Source organism: Lolium rigidum, chromosome 2 (assembly GCF_022539505.1).
Source record: "Lolium rigidum isolate FL_2022 chromosome 2, APGP_CSIRO_Lrig_0.1, whole genome shotgun sequence".
Lineage (NCBI taxonomy): Eukaryota > Viridiplantae > Streptophyta > Magnoliopsida > Poales > Poaceae > Lolium > Lolium rigidum.
Window position 1 is genome coordinate 195,523,941 of NC_061509.1, and position 20,208 is coordinate 195,544,148.

The 20,208-nt window shown below is 47.7% G+C and overlaps 2 protein-coding genes across 2 annotated transcripts; both read right to left on the bottom strand.

Moving 5' to 3' along the window:
* Positions 1-3,221: 3,221 nt before the first annotated feature.
* LOC124687918 (probable xyloglucan endotransglucosylase/hydrolase protein 8) lies at positions 3,222-3,981 on the bottom strand. The gene is made up of 3 exons (XM_047221644.1): positions 3,717-3,981; positions 3,540-3,640; positions 3,222-3,428 (listed from the first exon to the last, which is right to left on the bottom strand). Exons 1-3 carry the CDS (start codon positions 3,922-3,924, stop codon positions 3,222-3,224), a joined length of 516 nt encoding a protein of 171 aa, XP_047077600.1. The 5' UTR covers positions 3,925-3,981.
* A 4,146-nt stretch (positions 3,982-8,127) lies between these two features.
* LOC124687919 lies at positions 8,128-8,726 on the bottom strand. The gene has a single exon (XM_047221645.1). The coding sequence runs from the start codon at positions 8,624-8,626 to the stop codon at positions 8,372-8,374; it is 255 nt and encodes an 84-aa protein (XP_047077601.1). The 5' UTR covers positions 8,627-8,726; the 3' UTR covers positions 8,128-8,371.
* Positions 8,727-20,208: the final 11,482 nt, after the last annotated feature.

The window sequence follows — 20,208 nt, forward strand, 5'->3', positions numbered from 1 at the left end:
TGTTTGATAGGAAACTCTCCCGTGTTGATTTCTACTTGTTATTGATGCTATTGAGTGAAACTATTGAACCAAGGTTTATGTTCGGATTGTTATTCATCATCATATCACCTCTGATCATGTTCCATATGATGTCTCGTGAGTAGTTCGTTTAGTTCTTGAGGACATGGGTGAAGTCTAAATGTTAGTAGTGAATTATGTTGGTTAGTATTCAATGTTATGATACTCCCTCCGGTCCGAAATAAGTGTCTGATGGCACAGTCTAATTAAGTTTTACAATTAACCCCTTATAAACTAATGAAAAAAAGCACAACGCCCTCCCGATCGGCAATTCAAATTTCAAAAAGAGCTCCACCACCTAGCTCGCGATCTGATCGATCGCGCAGCTCGCGGATCGCTCGCCCAGCTCGCTCGCCTCCGGCCCTCCGCGCTCGCGATCTGATCGATCGCGCAGCTCGCGGATCGCCCAGCTCGCTCGTCTCCGCGCTCCATCCGGCCAGCTCCCGTGATCAGCGGCACCTTCGCGCAGCACCTCCGCGTAGCTCCCGTGATGTCTTCTTCCTCCCCGTGTAGCTGATCAGCTCGCTGTCCTGGCCGGAACAATCTGTTCCAGCCATGGCTGGAGGAGGTACCAGCTCCGGATCCCAGCCTGCGTCTCCTCCGGCCAGATCGCGAGCTCCTCCGCAGTTCATTCTCCCTCCTCCAGCCAGTTCCTCCTCCTCCGGCCAGTTCTTCGGGCTAGTTCCTCCAGAGTACTTCATGGCCCCTCCTCCGGCCAAGATTTTCTCCGCGGCTCCCGCCAGCTCCTCCATGCCAGCGCCTCCTCCACGCCAGCGCCTACTCCGACCAGCTCGTCCTCCACCAATGATGGAGGCATCAAGTTCTTCCTCCTCCACCTCTGGATCATCTTATTCCACCTCTGGATCATCATCTTCCTCCTCCGCCTCCGGATCTTCTTCCACCTCCGGATCATCATCTTCCTCCTCCGCCTCCGGATCTTCTTCCACCTCCGGATCATCATCTTCCTCCTCTGCCTCTGGATCTGCATCCTCCTCCAGATCAGCATCAGGTACTCCTGCACCACATCAGAGGACCATGTTTTAGTTGGTTAAACTAAAGTTAATCTAAAAACTAAACTAAACATACGCAGACCATGTTTTAATGTGCATAACTGAAGTAGCAGCATACATATGCTGACCTATACTGCCATGCACTTTCTATATTTTTGACAACTCAAGAGATGAACATAAATGCTTGAAAGCAACCAAGCAAACTCACCATCTTTCAACTCTACTTGCTCCTCCATTTTGCAGCTACTCATGCTTGGAGATAGCTGAACTCCAACACCTAGTCATTTTGCAGCTACTCATCATTTTGCACCCACTGAATTTTTTCATCATTTTGCTTCAGTTTGTACCTGCATATCACAGAAATGCATATTGTTATAGCTGCATCTAACATAGTTTCATCATTTTACAGCTAAGCGGAAGAGAAACATGCCAGATGATCAAAAGTTTGGAGCTTATCTTGCATTAGAAGCTCTCGATAAAGACAAAGGCACATACTGTACAACCAAAGGACAAAGAACTTGTAGCTAATCTACGAAAACAAGTGTAAAAACGATCGAGCGGATATGGAGGAAGGCAAATGAGCAGATTGCAAGAGGAGAAGAAGTTGATGTGTCTAATAAAAAGAAAGGGAGATCTGGTCGCAAGAGGAAAGACCTTGGTCTATCGAGGATAACGACAATTCCTTTCAACAAACGCTCTACCATGAGGGCGCTAGCGCTGTCTTTGAACGTCCCGTATACAACATTGCAGAGAAGATTCAAATGGGGTGAAATTAAGCGAGTCACTAACAGTTTAAAGCCTTTTTTGAAACCAGCAAACAAAATTGATAGGCTCAACTTTTGCATCAAAATGCTGGATCCAGGATCACTATCTAATGCTGAGCCCACCTTTACTGCTATGGAGAACATTGTACACATAGACGAAAAATGGTTTGACATGACCAAGAGAAGAAGAACATATTACCTACTGCCTGAAGAAGCTTGTCCTGAGCGCAGTGTTCAAAACAAAAATAGCATAGGCAAAGTTATGTTTCTTTGCGCAGTGGCCAGGCCAAGGTTCAATGCTGATGGCGAAGTAATTTTTGATGGAAAGATCGGAGTCTGGGCCTTTGTCAAGGAAACTCCGAGCACTAAAAAATTCCAAAAAACGAGACAAAGGCACCATTGAAATAAAATCGGTGACAAGTGAACGAGGATGTGATGCGAGCCTATCTTTGCGAGAAGGTAATTCCAGCCTATTGAAATCCTATGGCTCGAAGGTGATGAAAGGACCATCTACATACGACAGGACAATGCTCGAACACATGTTTTGCCTAGTGATCCGGCTTTTATAGCAGTACGTAGCGAGAACAGGGATGGATATCAAGTCGATGCGAAGCAACGGCAAATTCACCGGATACAAATGTGTTGGACCTTGGCTGGTTCAGCTCTATTCAGTCCTTAACGCTTCAAAGTGCACCAAACACAATCCAAGATCTAATTCTATCGGTTGAAGAGGCATATGACAACTATGATCCTCGTAATCTAGACAAAGTGTTTGTAACCCTACAGACTGTCTTGGTTGAAATTATGAGATATGAAGGAGGAATGTGGTATGACACCCCTCACATGGGCAAAGATAAAATACTGAGGGAGGAAGGCACATTGCCTAGAGCTCTAAATGTTGAAGCTAAAGTATATCAAGACACCTTGAAAATTCTAGCTGGAGCAACAAACACAATGTCTTGAATATGAATTACACTCCATGTTTAGAAATAGCAATTGTTTAAATTACTCCAATATATGTACTGTACAAGTTCTTCACCATATGTATTGTAGAGGTTCTCAATTGAACTCTAGTTTATTCCTACAGGAAACTTATGCCTTAATTTCATTCAAGTTAGCACTTGAAAACTGTGTTTTTCAGTTTGTACTGCAGTCAAACTAGCACTTGACAAACAGACAGATAAACTGCAGTGCTTGATCACAGGTTATGCAGTAGATTCCCATTTTGGAAACAAGAAACACTCACATAATTCAATAGGAGATGACAGGATACAGCTCAATTACAATGAAATCCGAGTGTGCCAGCAGGAGTGGTACTCGGTGAAATCGGAGGATTATTTGATGGTTTTGCAATGCGAGCGAGAAGCCATGGAATGGATGGAGGGAGGGCTTACACGATCTGCTTGGGGTTCCAGAGGATGGAGTAGGAGTGGAAGTCGACGGTGGGGTCGAACCAGAGCGAGTGCCGCATCTCCCTGCCGCCGACGCCGCTGCGGTACACGTTGGTCTGGATGATGTAGGGCTCGCCGGTGCGGTTGCCCAGGAACTCGAAGTCCAGCTCGTCCCGCTGAGGCGCCGCGTCAAGGTCAGAGCACATCTGAAGAAAACGCAATCAGATGATGAGTAACTACACAAGCGCGTCTTCCACCAAGTTCTGTCAGTCCGTCGGCGGTAATGCTGCCAGTGCCGGTGATGCTGTGGAACGTACGTAGTAGGCCGTGACGACGCCGGCGGAGTCGTTCCCGACGAGCTTGAGCTTCATGCTGAACCACCTGAACAGGTACTTCTGCTTCGTCTGGAACCCGACGCCTGCAAGAAACAAGCATAATCGATTGGTGCTTGTGCAATGCGATAACTAACTCGGGTGATGTATGATGGGATTTACCCGTCTTGTTGTCGAGGGAGAGGTACCACGTCTGGCCGTCGGGGGAGGTCTTGACGTGGTCCTCCGCGCCGGTGATCTCGAAGTTGTCCCCGAACGACGGGGTCGCCGCCGCCGCATTGGCGCCCTGGAACTGGAAGCAGCAGCAAGAAACGGCGATGGCCGCGCACGCCAGCAGAGCGCCGGTGCACGGACGCGCCCGAGACACCATCGATAGAGACAACCCCAAGAGGAAGCAAATCAAGATTGTGTGACTCGCCGACGAGACGAGCAGTGGGGAACGGGGAACGGGAAAGAGGCAGAGCGGAGTGGACTCGTCGTGCTCGCCCTTGACGTCCGCGGCGACGATCTCGCCAGGCAGCAGCGCATCCGCCGGGATCTTCGCCATATCGGAGCGTACCTCGACGAAGAAGCTGGCGACGCCCGACGATCCGCACCTCGTTGAATAAGCCTCGCGACCACCGGATCTGGCGCATCCGGCCTCGCAGCCACCGGATCAGGCCACGCCGACGCCGGATTCGGCGATTCATCGCCGGCTTGGACCAAAAAGCTGACTCTTTTTGGTCAAAGGGACTCGCGCCGAGCAGATGGAAAATAGAGGGGAGCGCTCTGATGCTATGGAAGGCGGCGACGCGAGGCTAGGGAAGGTGGCGCGGCGAGGCGAGGGGGGCGCGACAGCGAGGTGAGCGCGGCGGCGACGCGAGCTTGACGGCTACGTGAGACGAGAGGAGAAAGGAGCAGAGAGCGGTGTGAGCGATGTGAGCATGTGCCTTCCAGACACTCCGGAGTGCGGGTGCTGCCGTCCGGAGTGCGGGTTAACAAACAAAATAGCTCGAGGTTTTTTTCGCAAAACTGCCATCCAGACACTTATTTCGGACCGGAGGGAGTATTTAAGTTGTGGTGTTATTCTTCTAGTGGTGTCATGTGAACGTCGACTACATGATACTTCACCATTTATGGGCCTAGGGGAATGCATCTTGTATTCGTTTGCTAATTGCGGGGTTGCCGGAGTGACAGAAACCTAAACCCCCGTTGGTATATCGATGCAGGAGGGATAGCGGGACCTCGAGTTTAAGGTCGTGGTTAGATTTATCTTAATTACTTTCTTGTATTTGCGGATGCTTGCAAGGGGTATAATCACAAGTATGTATTAGTCCTAGGAAGGGCGGTGCAGTAGCATAGGTTCACCCACACAACACTTATCAAAACAATGAAGATTAATCGGCTATATGAAGCGAAAGCACTAGACTAAATTCCCGTGTGTCCTCAAGAACGTTTGGTCATTATAAGTAAACAAACCGGCTTGTCCTTTGTGCTAAAAAGGATTGGGCCACTCGCTGCAATTATTTCTCTCGCACTTTACTTACTTGTACTTTATTCAACTGCTATACTAAAACCCCCTGAATACTTGTCTGTGAGCATTTACAGTGAATCCTTCATCGAAACTGCTTGTCAACACCTTCTGCTCCTCGTTGGGTTCGACACTCTTATTTATCGAAAGTACTACGATACACCCCCTATACTTGTGGGTCATCAAACCTCTATCGAGTTGGTGGTTCGGGCCAACGAGGGAAAACCGATTTGTGTGCGTGTGTGTTGTATCCCGCGATTCCCCTTCGTGTTCATCGCGTTCATCCACCTCCCCCACGAATTCCACCCAAATCCGTGAAGATCGGGCACATCCTTGGGCTTAGCCCTTATCACTTCCCATTCCGGCACGCATCGAGTTTCGCGATGGAGTTAACCCCATTCCAGCCCGCGAAATCTGCATATAAGCGGCAGCGGAGGGTTTGGATGCGGAAAACCGCATCCATTTCTCCTCTCCCTCCTGCCGCACCTCCGCATTGATTCTCGACGACTCTAGCCATGAAAATCAAATCGCCGCCGCCACTAGCCTCATCTCCGCCTCCTCTACCTCCTTCACAGATGGCGCCACCCAATTTCACGCGTGGAGGCCACGCTCTTCCGTGCGGCGACGGCTCCGCATCGGCGAGGCGGGCACCGGAGACGGAGGCCGAGCGCACGACGCGCATCTTTGACCAAGCGTGCCTGCCACGGCATGCTCTCCCGCCGCAACCCGCCTGTCACCGCGCACATGATGGCAAGGCGAGGTCCTCCTCGGGGGCGATGCGGACCGTCGCTCTTCCTCCGTGCGGGCCTCCGATGCTCCCGCCTATCGAGTTGGACTCTGGCACCGATGAGGACGCCACAGCGCGGGAGGCATGCCACCTCGCCATGGCCTCACGCAACTCCCTCGCCGTGTGGGAGAAGGCCAAGCGGGCCCCTAACGCCGCCGACGAGGATGAGCGCAACGTGCACAAGGCCAAGAAGGCGTCCATCCGCTCCGAGATGGCGAGGAGAGGCTACGACGAGACCGACCTCTCCGACTCCGACACTGACAATGACGACGGAAGCTCCGCCGCCAGTTGCCACCCCCAAGTCTCGGTGATGCTAATATAACTCCTGGGCTAGCTAACGTAGTTTTAGGAACTTTAGTCCCTCTTTTGAAAAATCTTGTGGTATGAACTCCAGCGAACGGTTTGAATCTCTAGCGCCAAAATAACCAAATCATGTTTGTGGTTTTCGAATGAGAGATTTGTTTTGTCGTTTCTATTTTTTGCGCAAAAATAAATGATGCAGTTAATTAACCCCATCCGAACAATGTGGTTCGGCCAGGGTACCTCGTACAGATTCTCTTACCTGCAGTGTGCCATATCTGGACAACCAAGCGTCGGTTGCTGCATGCTAGGTTACGGACACACGTAGCCTTCTAAGAGAAGTACAATAAGTCCTAGTCAGCTGACTATAAGGATTAAAATAGTATATTGTTGTTTAGTTGGAGGAGAGAGAGGAGGAGAGAGAAAGAGAGTGGGCTCTTATTCAAGAACCAGCTCTAGCACGTGCTCCTATGCACTCTGTGAGAGTGAAAGGTGGAACATACATTGATAAAGTACTACTACATTTTTATAGCTCACTATTGTATATGTTAGCTCTAAACTGGCTATAGATGACATGTCATTTGGTTTATAGCCAGCAGCTGGCTACACTATTGAAATTACTCTAATGCTTCGTGATGTCTGATATGCTGGAGAGTCCAAAACACGATATCAGCTGAAAAGAATGTAAATTCTTTGCTGTTGATGACATGTGCCACGAGGCAGATGTCCTCATCTTATTATATTAACGAATTGCCAATATGGAAAGGTCATGCGTGACGATTGATTGGAGTTGGAGATAGAATGCGTGCGAGATTACTCTTGCTGTGTTTAATAACTTGTAAGCATATTCATGCTGGCATAACTGCCAGTCTGGGATTGTGGATGCACTAGAACCGTCGTATTCTTACAGCTTGAGCTGGCTAATTTCGCTGACCTGCAACTCTAGATTTAGTACTATGTGTTTAGCTGATATGATAATTTCTGACAAAGATACACCGGCGCATCATCATCTATTTTTTAAGTTCTGTCCGGTAACAACCTACTGCAACCTATCTGTTAACATTCATGTCCTTGCCTGATGCCAGCTGAGAGACAAGTCGTTGCTGTTTTCGCTTGAGAAAGGTAAGGATTGCGGTGCTCTAACAGAGCATCAACTCATTTAGTGACTTGCTGAACTCGGCTCAATGCATTCCGGCAACCTATGTGATCTTGTTCCAGCTAGCTTAAACGCCATGAAGTTGTGGTTGTTTTTCATCGGAATGGTAACGAAGAGTCTACTAAATTCTATATATCTTGGATATTTGCAAGTCCTGCAATTTTCCTAGACATGATTTCTTTTTTGCATGGCTTCTGCTTCATGGCATGTTAAACACATGAAAAGCAAAAACTTTGCGGAATTTTCGGACTGCATCTTATGTGAAACCTGCCCTGAAGTTCCTTCACCTATATTCTTTGAATGCAGCTTCAGCCAAAGCTTTCGGTGGGCAATTGGATTTGAATGGAACACAGACCTTGACATACATAGCATGATAAACAATGCCAGAGAGATATATTCACCTACCATTCTCATGGAAATTGTGATCAGTGGACGCTGGAATCTCTGAGAGCAAAGAAATGATGCTATCTTTAAAAACCTAGATCCAGCTAAGGCTTTTTCCTCTTTGACTATGCATAAAGCAATGACAAGCCTAACAAAGGTGTGCATGTCTGGATTGATGCTCTACTAGATTGTAGCTGAGACACGATATATACATTCTCTACTGTATTTGTGTAAAATTAAGAAGATAACGAACAGTGTAAGCAAGTGAACTGAAATGTTTGGCCCAGATGAACGGGAACAGAGCATCCACCTGTGACATGTCTGCACTCCGTATGGATAGCCTGGAATTTGATGGTGCAGAGAAGTAAACATGGAGAGCAGCTCAATTCAAGAACGATTTTTTTTTCACCTCATTTTCTTCAACTCAAGTAGCCAATTAACAAAAGAACCAACGTTACAGCCGGCCAGTGGCTCACACACTCCTCCCAGGAGAAGCTGATCGCAAGAACAAACTTACACACACACACACATAGCACAAAGCTGCAGCCAGCCATGACTGAGCTCCAGCAAGCTGCGGCCTGCCATCTCACGGCACCTAAACCTCTACTCCGTACACACGTATATACTTTTGCAGGGTCTCTCCGTGACATGCATCCCTAACACGACAACAGAGTTAACGATCAGGAGGAAGGAGAAGAAGAAGCCGCTTTGGGGTGCACTTTCTTCTTCATGATCCCGAAGAAGCCTCCCTTGCTGCTCGCGCCCGCAGGCTTCTTCTCTCCGGCGGAGCCACCGCCGGCGCCGCCCTCCTTGCCATTCTTCCCTTCAACCGCGGCGGCGGCCGCCGCCGCTTCGTCCATGCGCCTCATCTTCTCCTTGTACGCGTTCCTGAGCACGTAGGCCTCGACGAAGTCTCCTCCCATCATGGACGCCATCTCTCAGCTAGCTCCTCTCTCGATTCTTCTTCTGCTGCTGCTGGTTAAGTAGTCTGGAACTCTGGATAGCTAGGATATTGCTTCCAAATTCCTTGGGACTTGTGGGAGGGTTGAGGGGCGTGTCTGGCAGCTTATATAGGCTGTAATCCAGGCGCGGGAGGATTAGACTTGGCTCGCAAGATCAATCGATGCGACTGTGGCGGTGAAAGCGGGAGCGGTGGAGAATGATCGATCGGGTGCAACTTGGCGAGCACGGGAAAGGGATGGAAGCATGTCACGCGTGACGTACGAGACGGGGTCTGCCTTAGGATTTGCACTCGCGCGGAAAGCCGGAAAAGGGGAAAGCGTGCCGGAAGAAGCAGAGCAAGTACGCATGTGGTAAGACCTCAGGTTATTTGACTCTCAGAAGTCCAATTTTCAAACCAATTTTGGCATCAGCTAGCTCGCCGGCTACGTCCTCATGGACTTGGAACCAGCCCACCGAGAATCAGAACATATCTGGCTCTGACGACATGTATGTCTCGCTAAGATAGAGTATTTGTTCACAGGGAGAAGACTGTTCGAAGATTTGTTCACTGGGAGAAGAGACTGTTCCTATAAATGGCGACAGTTTTTGTGGTGGCTTCATCAATCTTGAACCTCTGTGACTAGTTCACAACTTCACGGTGGGCGTTGTGTGAGTGTTGTGAATAGATGGTTCTTGTGTGAAGGTACGTTATACTCGGTGTTTTTGTCGAAAGAAAATCCTAAAACTGAACTTTGAACCTTAAGGAGTATAAATATTAGATGGTCTATTTATAAGCAAGATGTAGTTTCGCAAATATTAGGCACTTTTAACAACTTGAATTAACCACCAGCCATCTTTGTTATATTCTGATCCAAATTCATATAAAGGGGAAGCTAACTTCGCACGAGCAGACTAAGACCCGTCGGCGAAAGGTTTGGGCCTAATTAAAGGAGTGGAGTCTGGTGAGAGGAATCTTGTTTGAAAATTAGGAAGAATCTTGTTTGCAAATTAAAGAGATTTCTTTATGGTCTGAAGCAATTTCCAAGACAATAGTGTAAAATGGTTGATTCATTTATGTGTACTCATGGTTTTAAGATATCACGATATGATAGTTGTGTTTATATCGAGTTTGTTGATGGACCATCTACGTACTTTATGTTATATGTTGATGATATGTTAATTGTTGCTAAGAGAACAAAAGAGATCACTACACTTAAAAGCACAGCTAAATAGTAAGTTTGATATGAATGATCTTGGTGCTGCTAATTAAAAAAAAAATACTAGGTATGGAAATACAAGAGAAGAAAAGTCTAGTTGGTTATTTCTTAGCTAGCAAAGTTATATTAAAAAGGTCCTTTATCATTTTAATAAGAATGATGTAAATATTGTTAGTACGCCTATTGCTCCCCACTTCAAGTTGCTAGTATTGCAATGTCCTGGCACTGTTGCAGATTTTGAGTACATGTCGGGATTTTAATATTCTAGTGCTTTTGGTTATTTGTGTTAGAAATAATGTGTTAGTATCTAGAGTTCTACGCATACGTCATGTATTTGTATTAGTTGTGCACCGCACCGTGCAACTATAAATAGAAAGGAGAGAGGACTGGGATGGCATCAAGTAGATTCTAGTCAATTTGACATGGTATCCAGAGCGACTTCTTCCGATAGATCTACCTGATCGCCAAAACCGTACACATCCTCACCGCTGCCATCATTTTGGCCCACCTTCCATCCCGCCGTCGTCTCCGCCTAATCGCCATGGCGTGTTCCTCCAGCAGCCCTGCGATCCATCTTGGCGAGCCACCGACTGCGAAATTGACACATGAAAATTACCATCTATGGCATGCACAAGTTTTGCCCGCCATCCGTGGAGCTCAACTCGTTGGTATCCTCGATGGGAGTGACGCCGCCCCGGCAAAGAGACTGACCATCTCTCCATCAGCCAGTGACAAAGAATCGGCCCCGAAGGTGGTGCTGAACCCTGAGTACGTGTCATGGCTATCTTGGGGCCAAAGTGTCCTCAGCTACCTCCTCAAGTCCCTCTCCAAGGAGATTTTCACCCATGTTCTCCGAATCGAGCACAGTGCTTGGCACCCTCTACCTGTTGATGAACGTGTCTCGCTCATCCTGACTGGTCTCCATGGAGATTACAATTCCCTAGTTGTTGCACTCGGTGAGTCGGTGTGGTGGCCAACAAGATGCAGCTCACCGAGCTCTACTCTCATCTATATGCATATGATCAGCGACAGGAACTTCTCGATGGTTAGCCATGAGGTGGCTTCGAGACATCTGCAAACGCTGCTTATTGCCAACGCCGCCCGCACTCCTATGGCGAACTCATAGGCGGCTGTGGTGACTACTGCAGCCATCGTGGTGACCACCGCAGCGACCGTCGTGATGACCGTCGAGATGACCACCCTTGGCATGGTAGCAGAGGAGGCCATGTTGCCCCTCCAGGAGCGGGGCGCGGCTATGGTCGTAGCCGCTGGCTTACTACGCCGTGGGTGAACTTCATGTTATCATTTCTAATGTAAATATGTGTATAAAGTGATAGTAGGCGGAAATACACTTTTGATCCCATGTGTATATGCTCCCTTTACCCAAAAAAACAAATTTCAAAATAATAAAAAATTTGGAAAAAAATTTAGTCCGTATATCTCCACATTCTGTGTCATCACTTATAGTTTCATAGTAAAATGATAATTTTTGTGGCCTGTCAGACAAGACAAACAAATGCCTAGTAAAAAGCCTCATTTTAGCATCGATTTTTGTTTTTTTTGCACAAGCCACATAACAATTCATTTTTTCTGAAACGACTTCACGAACACCTATGGTGTTGAGATGTACGTGCAACATTTTGTTTTAAATTTTTTGATATTTTTTAATATGTTTAAAATATATTTTAAGTAAAGTAAGCATATGGAGCAAGAGCACCATATCCGAAAGTAGGCATATAAATAAATAAATAAATAAATAAATAAATATAGTTATATATACCTAGTTATGTGTGTACATATATTAGCCTTAAGGGATCCCTTTGTCAACTTCTCCCAAGGGCCCCATAAAATATAGGGCCGGCCCTGCATCTACTGTATCTTATCTAAATCTTGATCTTCTCTACAGGCTTGTGATGCACACTATCCCTCTGCTTGGTAACGAATGCATAGTATTTTTTTAAAAAAAATTATTAGCTGTTCCGATCGTGGACTGTTGAGAAAAAAGATACTGAACGGCTCTCTTTTTCCAACTCTGCTTGGAAGGCAGCCCAAGCAAGCCACTTATTCTATCCACATCATAAGCATGTGATACACATATCATATCATCTCATCTCATGATGGTATGTGATAAATTACTCCAAGCCCGCGTCGCCCCCCGCACCGGGCGACTCGGGCGGAACCCTAGCGCCGCCGCCACTACCTCCCCCTCCTCCGATCTCCCTCCTCCCTGCCGCCGCCGGCGCGCGCGTGCGGGCAAAGCTCGTGAAGCTCTCGGCGGCGGCATGTCTCCCTCTCGCGTCGCGCGCGCGGAGGCGGCACTGGATCTGCGGCGGTGAGATCGGCCGGCGGCGGGGCTGGTCGGTGGCCAACGTGGTAGGATCTGTTGAAATATTGGGCCTACACTTAGTGGCCCATACTAGATTTCAGATTTTCCTATAAATCTCAAAGCCCACTTAGTGGCAGCCTTGTGAGTTTGAGCCCAAGTTGGTGGCAGCTCACTAGGGAGTGGCAAGAGGTGGGAAGTTTAGTCCCACATGGAAAGTTGGGAGGAAGTTAGACCACCTTATAAGGTGGGTTGTTTCACCACTAGTAAGTGAGTAAGAATAGGAGTGCTACACGCGCGCGCTCCTCCTCCTCCTCGCTCGCTCGTCTCGACTCGACTCGACTCGACACGACACGACACGACACGTCACGACGCGCGCGAGTCCTAGACGGACGCGTCGCAGTTAGTCGGTTCGGGTCCGGATCGTGGGCTATCTGTAACCGACTCGAAACGTTGCCTAGGGTTTCCCGAGCCTATATAATCTCCTGCCCGGCTACCGCAGAAACATATCTAATACACGAGTTAGGGTTTCCACCTCTCTCTGCTTGCGCCGCCATCGTAGCCTACTCCATCCCGCGCGCCGACGTGCATCGGCGAACGGGAGAGCAGGTCTCCGGAACCGCTCGTCCTTGCGATCCTGTACGGGAGAGGGCGAATTAGGTTTTTGGGAAGCGCTGCGCGCGACTGCTCAAGCTCTTCATCACGGGTCGCCTTCCGTCCAAGTCGGGCGGTGTTGCCTACCGTCGTCTTCAACGCCGTCTACTTCGACCCGTCGTCCTCTGTCGTCAACAACGTTGTCATCAACAACGTTACCGTTGCGACATCATCCGCTACACCTCCACCGCCACCTCCACCGGATCGGTACGTGCGACATATCTCGATCTGTTTAGCGATGGATGCTTTACTTGTTTGTGATGCTTGCTACTCATGTTGATTAATGCATCTAGTATGTTCGAGTTTCACATGTTAGTAGTTGTTGTCATCATGTTTTATATTCTGGAATTAATCATGGAAATTGTGCCTAATTCTCCAACAATCCAAAAACCTAATTGTAGGCAATTTCCTGAGATAACAATGGCTGGTTTTTCCGATGCACTGAGGCCGGATAAGTTTACCGGTGTGCACTTTAAGAGGTGGCAGGTTAAGGCCATGCTCTGGCTTACTCATCTGAAAGTATTCGAAGTTACTGATGGTTTACCCGAAGGAACTATATCTGACCAAGATCAGAACAAGTTCAAGGAAAACAATACTCTCTTCGTCGGATGCGTTCTGAGTATTCTTGCTGATCGTACGTGTGATGTGTACATGCATATAACGGATGGTAAAGAGCTCCGGGATGCACCGAATGCTAAATTCGGTGCAACCGATGCGAGCGATGAAGCTGTACATCATGGAGAGCTTCCATGACATCGGGATGGTGAACAACCGTTACGTAGTCGAACAAGCTCATGAGATACGGTGCATTGCGAAAGAGCTTGAACTTCTTAAGTGTGCCTTACCCGAAAAGTTTGTGGCTGGATGCATCATCGCTAAGTTGCCCCCTTCCCGGAGGAACTTTGCCACAACTCTCAAACACAAGAGACAGGAGATATCGGTTGAAAATCGATAGCATCTCTTGATGCTGAGGAGAAAGCTCGGGCTAAGGATAATGCCGAGAAAGGAGAGGGTCGGTCTAGCGCCAACATGGTGCGAAGAAACCCTACGAGCAAGAACAAAGGGAATAACAAGCCCTCCTTCAATAAGCCTATGAAGACTACAACCTTCAAGAAGAAGAAGATGATAAACAAAGCGGATCCGAGCTGCTTTACATGTGGAGAAGGCCGGCCACTTTTCTAAGGATTGTCCGGAGAGGGCGGACCGCAAGAAAAAGGCGAGGCAAGTCAACACGGTGACCGCTAGCAATGCTGATGGGTACGGTAATCTCTTTCTTGTTCTTTCGGTATTTCAATCTCCATGTTGGTGGATTGATACAGGTGCTAATGTTCATGTGTGTGCCGACATATCCATGTTCACTTCTTACCGGGTCGCCCGGGATTCTTCCGTCTTGATGGGGAATGGGTCACATGCTTCTGTTCGTGGTGTTGGCACGGTAGATCCGAAGTTCACTTCGGGGAAGATCGTGCGGTCGAGGAACGTGCGGCATGTCCCTACTATGAACAAGAATCTCGTTAGCGGCTCCCTTCTATGCAGAGATGGGTTTAAGGTTGTTTTAGAGTCGAATAAAGTAGTTGTTTCCAAGTTTGGACAATTTATTGGTAAAGGCTATGAGTGCGGAGGCTTGTTCCGTTTTTCGCTTTCTGATTTCAGTAATAAGTATGTGAACCATATTTGTGGCAATGTTAGTGATGATACCAGTGTTTGGCATTCTCGTTTATATCACATTAATTTTGGTTTAATGTCTCGGCTATCCAGTTTAAGTTTAATTCCGAATTTCACCATTGCCAAAGGTTCAAAGTGCCATAGTTGTGTGCAATCAAAGCAACCTCGGAAGTCTCACAAGGCGGCCGAGGAGAGAAACTTGGCACCTCTAGAACTCATACATTCGATCTATGCGAGATGAATGGTGTGTTGACAAAAGGTGGAAAGAGATATTTCATGACATTGATTGATGATGCGACTGGATTTTGCTATGTTTATTTGTTGCAAACTAAAGATGAAGCTTTAGACTACTTTAAAATTTATAAGGCCGAAGTTGAAAATCAACTAGAGAGAAAGATCAAGCGTCTTAGGTCGGATCGTGGTGGTGAATATTTTCCTAAAATCTTTGATGAATTCACGTGAGGAACATGGCATTATTCATGAGAGGACGCCTCCCTATTCGCCCCAATCAAACGGGGTTGCCGAGAGGAAAAACCGCACGCCGACTCGACTTGGTGAATTCCATGTTAGCCACTGTCTGGTTTATCAAAGGCATGGTGGGGGGAGGCTTTATTGACTTCATGTCATGTCCTGAATAGAGTTCCTAACAAGAATAAAGATAAAACCCCTTACGAGGAGTGGTCTGGAAGAAAACCATCACTTTCGTATTTGCGCACATGGGGATGTTTGGCGAAAGTCAATATTCCAATCACTAAGAAGCGCAAACTCGGACCAAAGACGAGTGGATTGTATCTTTCTAGGTTATGCTCCGCGGAGTGTAGGATATAGATTTTTAGTAGTTCAATCCGAGGTACCCGATATGCATGTTGATACTATTATGGAATCTCGTGAAGCAACATTTTTTGAGAATATGTTTCCTATGAAAGATATGCATAGCATTGCTAGAATTTCTACTGAGATAATTCCTGAGTCTAGTACATCTAATGAGTACTTTGAACAATCACATGAGAATGTTACTGAGAAGGATGACAATGAAGCTCCTAAACGGAGCAAGAGACGAACGATTGAAAAATCCTTTGGTGATGATTTCATTGTGTACCTTGTGGATGATACTCCCGCGTCCATTGCAGAGGCATATGCATCTCCGGATGCGGATGACTGGAAAGAAAGCTTGTCCATAATGAGATGGACTCGATTCTCTCTAATGGAACTTGGGAGCTATCAGAACGACCCCATGGATGCAAGCATGTGGGCTGCAAATGGGTGTTTAAGAAGAAGCTAAGACCTGATGGTACTATTGAGAAGTACAAGGCGCGGCTTGTAGCTAAAGGCTACACACGGAGAGAAGGCGAAGATTACTTCGACACCTATTCACACTGTCGCTAGACTTACCACCATTCGAGTACTACTGTCCATGGCTGCCTCCTATGGTCTTATCGTCCATCAAATGGACGTAAAGACAGCCTTTTCTTAATGGAGAGTTGGAAGAGGAAATCTATATGGATCAGCTTCGATGGGTTTGTAGTAAAAGGTGAAGAAAGAAAGGTGTGCAAGTTGCTGAAATCTTTATATGGCCTGAAACAAGCACCTAAGCAATGGCATGAGAAGTTTGACAGAACTTTAACTTCTGTAGGCTTTGTTGTCAATGAGGCTGACAAGTGTGTTTACTATCACCATGGTGGAGGCGAAGGTGTTATACTGTGTTTGTATGTGGATGATATTCTGATATTTGGTACAAACATGAAAGTAATACACGAGGTCAGGTCTTTCTTGTCAAAGTGCTTTGATATGAAAGATCTGGGAGAAGCCGATGTGATTCGAACATCAAGCTTATTAAGAACGAGAGTGGGATTACTCTAACACAATCCCATTATGTTGAGAAGATCTTGAGCCGGTTCGGCTATATTGATAGCAAGTCTTCTCCAACACCTTATGATCCCGAGTGTGACATTACGCAAGAGCCGGAGGATTGCCGTAGATCAATTGAGATATTCTCGGATCGTTGGCTCACTCATGTACTTAGCAAGCGCGACTAGACCCGACATCTCTTTTGCTGTTAGCAAGTTGAGTAGGTTCATGTCAAACCCGGTGCCGATCACCGGCATGCACTTGATAGGGTCATGCGCTACCTATGTGGTACAATGAGTTATGGGATTCACTATTCGGGGCACCCAATTCGTGCTTGAAGGATATAGTGATTCGAATTGGATCTCGGATGTAGCCGATCCGTACGCCACAAGTGGGTATGTATTTACCTTTGGAGGTGGCGCGAGTATCATGGAGATCTTGGAAGCAAACCATATTGACGAGGTCAACTATGGAAGCGGAACTTCATTGCTTTAGACACAACCACTGTTGAATCGGAATGGTTGCGTGAGCTCTTGATGGACTTGCATGTGGTTGAAAAACCTGTTCCGGCAATCCTTTTGAATTGTGACAATCAAACTGTAATTGTCAAAGTGAACAATTCTAAGGATAACGCGAAGTCATCAAGACACGTCAAGAGACGTTTGAAGTCTGTCAGGAAATTGCGAAACTTCGGAGTAATAACTGTTACATATATTCAAACAGACAAAAACCTGGCAGATCCCTTTACAAAGGGACTATCACGTAATGTGATAGAAAGTGCATCGATGGAGATGGGTTTGAGACCCGTTGATGTTACACCATAGTGGTAACCCAACCTTTGTGATCGGAGATCCCGTGAATTAGGACTCGGGAAGAACAAACTAGTGGTTTAATTGAGGAGAGTATTATGTAACCCTCTCTATGTGAAGATGCACAACTCTCGATTGCTTGTAAGGCAGGTTGGAAAAAGCCTTAATGTGTTTATGTTGGCTATTTTAGCAAAGATGTCTGTCCTACGAGCATTCTTGAAATAACACACCTATATGAGTTCGATTGTTAAACGTCGCAATCTATGAGATTTGGGTGATCTCTAGTAAACTCATGAAGAGACCACGAAGTATGACGCATATGCTTCACCCGCGGGGTAGGCTACTGGCAGCCATGTACTGGTCATGACTTTGAGTGAAACCCTCTTCACGCAAAACTTGCAATTCAAGGCTTAGTCCATTGTTCAAGTGTGGATGGATGTAGCTTAAGGTTCTAGGCGGAAGTTCAACTTAACAGTCTCCGCTGAAACACTGGTATATAAACAAGCAGTGAGTATTGGTAAATCTCTAAATGGGGATTTGAGATCTGGTGGGGGATTGTTGAAATATTGGGCCTACACTTAGTGGCCCATACTAGATTTCAGATTTTACTATAAATCTCAAAGCCCACTTAGTGGCAGCCTTGTGAGTTTGAGCCCAAGTTGGTGGCAGCTCACTAGGGAGTGGCAAGAGGTGGGAAGTTTAGTCCCACATGGAAAGTTGGGAGGAAGTTAGACCACCTTATAAGGTGGGTTGTTTCACCACTAGTAAGTGAGTAAGAATAGGAGTGCTACACGCGCGCGCTCCTCCTCCTCCTCGACTCGACTCGACACGTCATGACGCGCGCGCCGCGCTCGTGGTGAGTGGATTGAGCCTCGAGCCGAGACTTTCCTTACTTTTTGCAGTTCAGGAAAACGAACAGAGTCCTAGACGGACGCGTCGCAGTTAGTCGGTTCGGGTCGCTCCCGGATCGTGGGCTATCTGTAACCGACTCGAAACGTTCGTGCGACGTGGGCGTGGCTGGCTCACGTTGCCTAGGGTTTCCCGAGCCTATATAATCTCCTGCCCGGCTACCGCAGAAACATATCTAATACACGAGTTAGGGTTTCCACCTCTCTCTGCTTGCGCCGCCATCGTAGCCTACTCCATCCCGCGCGCCGACGTGCATCGGCGAACGGGAGAGCGAGGTCTCCGGAACCGCTCGTCCTTGCGATCCTGTACGGGAGAGGGCGAATTAGGTTTTTGGGAAGCGCTCCGCACGACCGCTCAAGCTCTTCATCACGGGTCGCCTTCCGTCCAAGTCGGGCGGTGCTGCCTACCGTCGTCTTCAACGCCGTCTACTTCGACCCGTCGTCCCTGTCGTCAACAACGTTGTCATCAACAACGTTACTCGCTGCGACATCATCTGCTACACCTTCACCGCCACCTCCACCGGATCGGTACGTGCGACATATCTCGATCCGTTTAGCGATGGATGCTTTACTTGTTTGTGTTGCTGCTACTCATGTTGATTAATGCATCTAGTATGTTCGAGTTTCACATGTTAGTAGTTGTTGTCATCATGTTTTATATTCTGGAATTAATCATGGAAATTGTGCCTAATTCTCCAACAGGATCCAGGGTGGGATCCGGGGCGGCGGCCTCGAGCGGCTGTTTCTGCAGCGCGTCGCGCCGGCTGCCCTGGCAAGGGCTGCGGTGGCCGGGCGAGGCTTCGGCGATGCGGCCGGCGGCGGGGGTGACTCCGATGGCTGCGGATCTAGCTTCTTCGTTGACGTGGTCGTGCCTGGTGGTGGCCGGTGAGTTCTCTGCGCCCCCTCCTTCCGGCGGCTCACGTTCGGTTTTGGGGGTGGCGGCGGAGGACTCGGCGACGGGTCTGTGGTCGGTGGTGGCCTCCTCTTCCGCCGATGAGGTCGACCGGCGGGCGGCGGCGAGGGGCTCCGCCGTTCGCCTTATAAAGGTGGCGAGTCCTAGGGTTTCTCTCGCGCCAAGTGAAGATCGTTCGAAGCTTCTTCCCACCGAGCTTGCTGGATTGTCGTGTTCGGAAGGTCCCGTCGGCGAAATTCATTGTGCGATCAATGCCCGAAGATTGCTTGGATTGGGTGTTTTCGGTCGAGCGCACCCATGTTTTTTATCCGACCGTTTGGTTTCGGAGGGAGCGCTTCGAAGCTCGCTGTGGCTGTTAATATCATGGAGCTTGTTTTCTTTCCGTGGTGCTGGCGGAGAAGGTCATGAAAGTCAAGATTGATGGAAGAGCAATGGTGGTCGGATCTTGGTGGTGAGATGGAACTGGCTTGGTGTTCCGGGCTTGACAGCAGCGGTATGAAAGTTGGGGCGATAACACAGGTGAAGTTCAGAGTCCTACCTTTCAGGGTGAAAACCCAAGGTCTGTCCTTAACTGGTTGTGCCTGGCAATGACCTTGTTGGAGGCATTGTTTTGAGAGCGAGAACTATCTTCAGGGTGAAAACTTAAGATCTTTGATCGGGCGACGACGGTGTTAGAGCACTGTTCCTTCTTGAAGGCGTCGTTTTTGGAGAGTCTGTATTTCAGGTGTTGTCTTGGCGGTGGATGTATTGCTGTTGTTAGACCCGAGATACTGTAACGGGACTTTTGTTTTTCTTAGTTTTTTTTTTGCTGTGTGCATCCGTAGTGCCATAAGGGTGGTGCGTTGTTGCAGAGGCTGGGTGTAATTGATATCTTTTGATATTAATATATTCCCTTTATCAAAAAAAAATTCTCATCTCATGACTTTGCTTTTGGCTCCAACTACCTAACGCTAACGGATGTCAACGCGTGATGCGATATTCATGAAAGGTCAAGCAAATTGGCAGGCATGGTGTGCAGATACGGTTTTGTCGGTATGCCTTGTACTGTCACCAGTTAGGTGCAGTGTGCCATATCTAGACAAACACACGTAGCCCTTCAAATGCTTCGCCGAGTCTGGTATATACTGGAAAGTCCAAAACACGATATCAGCTAAAAAAGGAAATAAATCCCTTGCTGGTGACATATACACGAGGCAGATGTCCACATCTTATTATATTAACCAACTGCCAAGATGGAA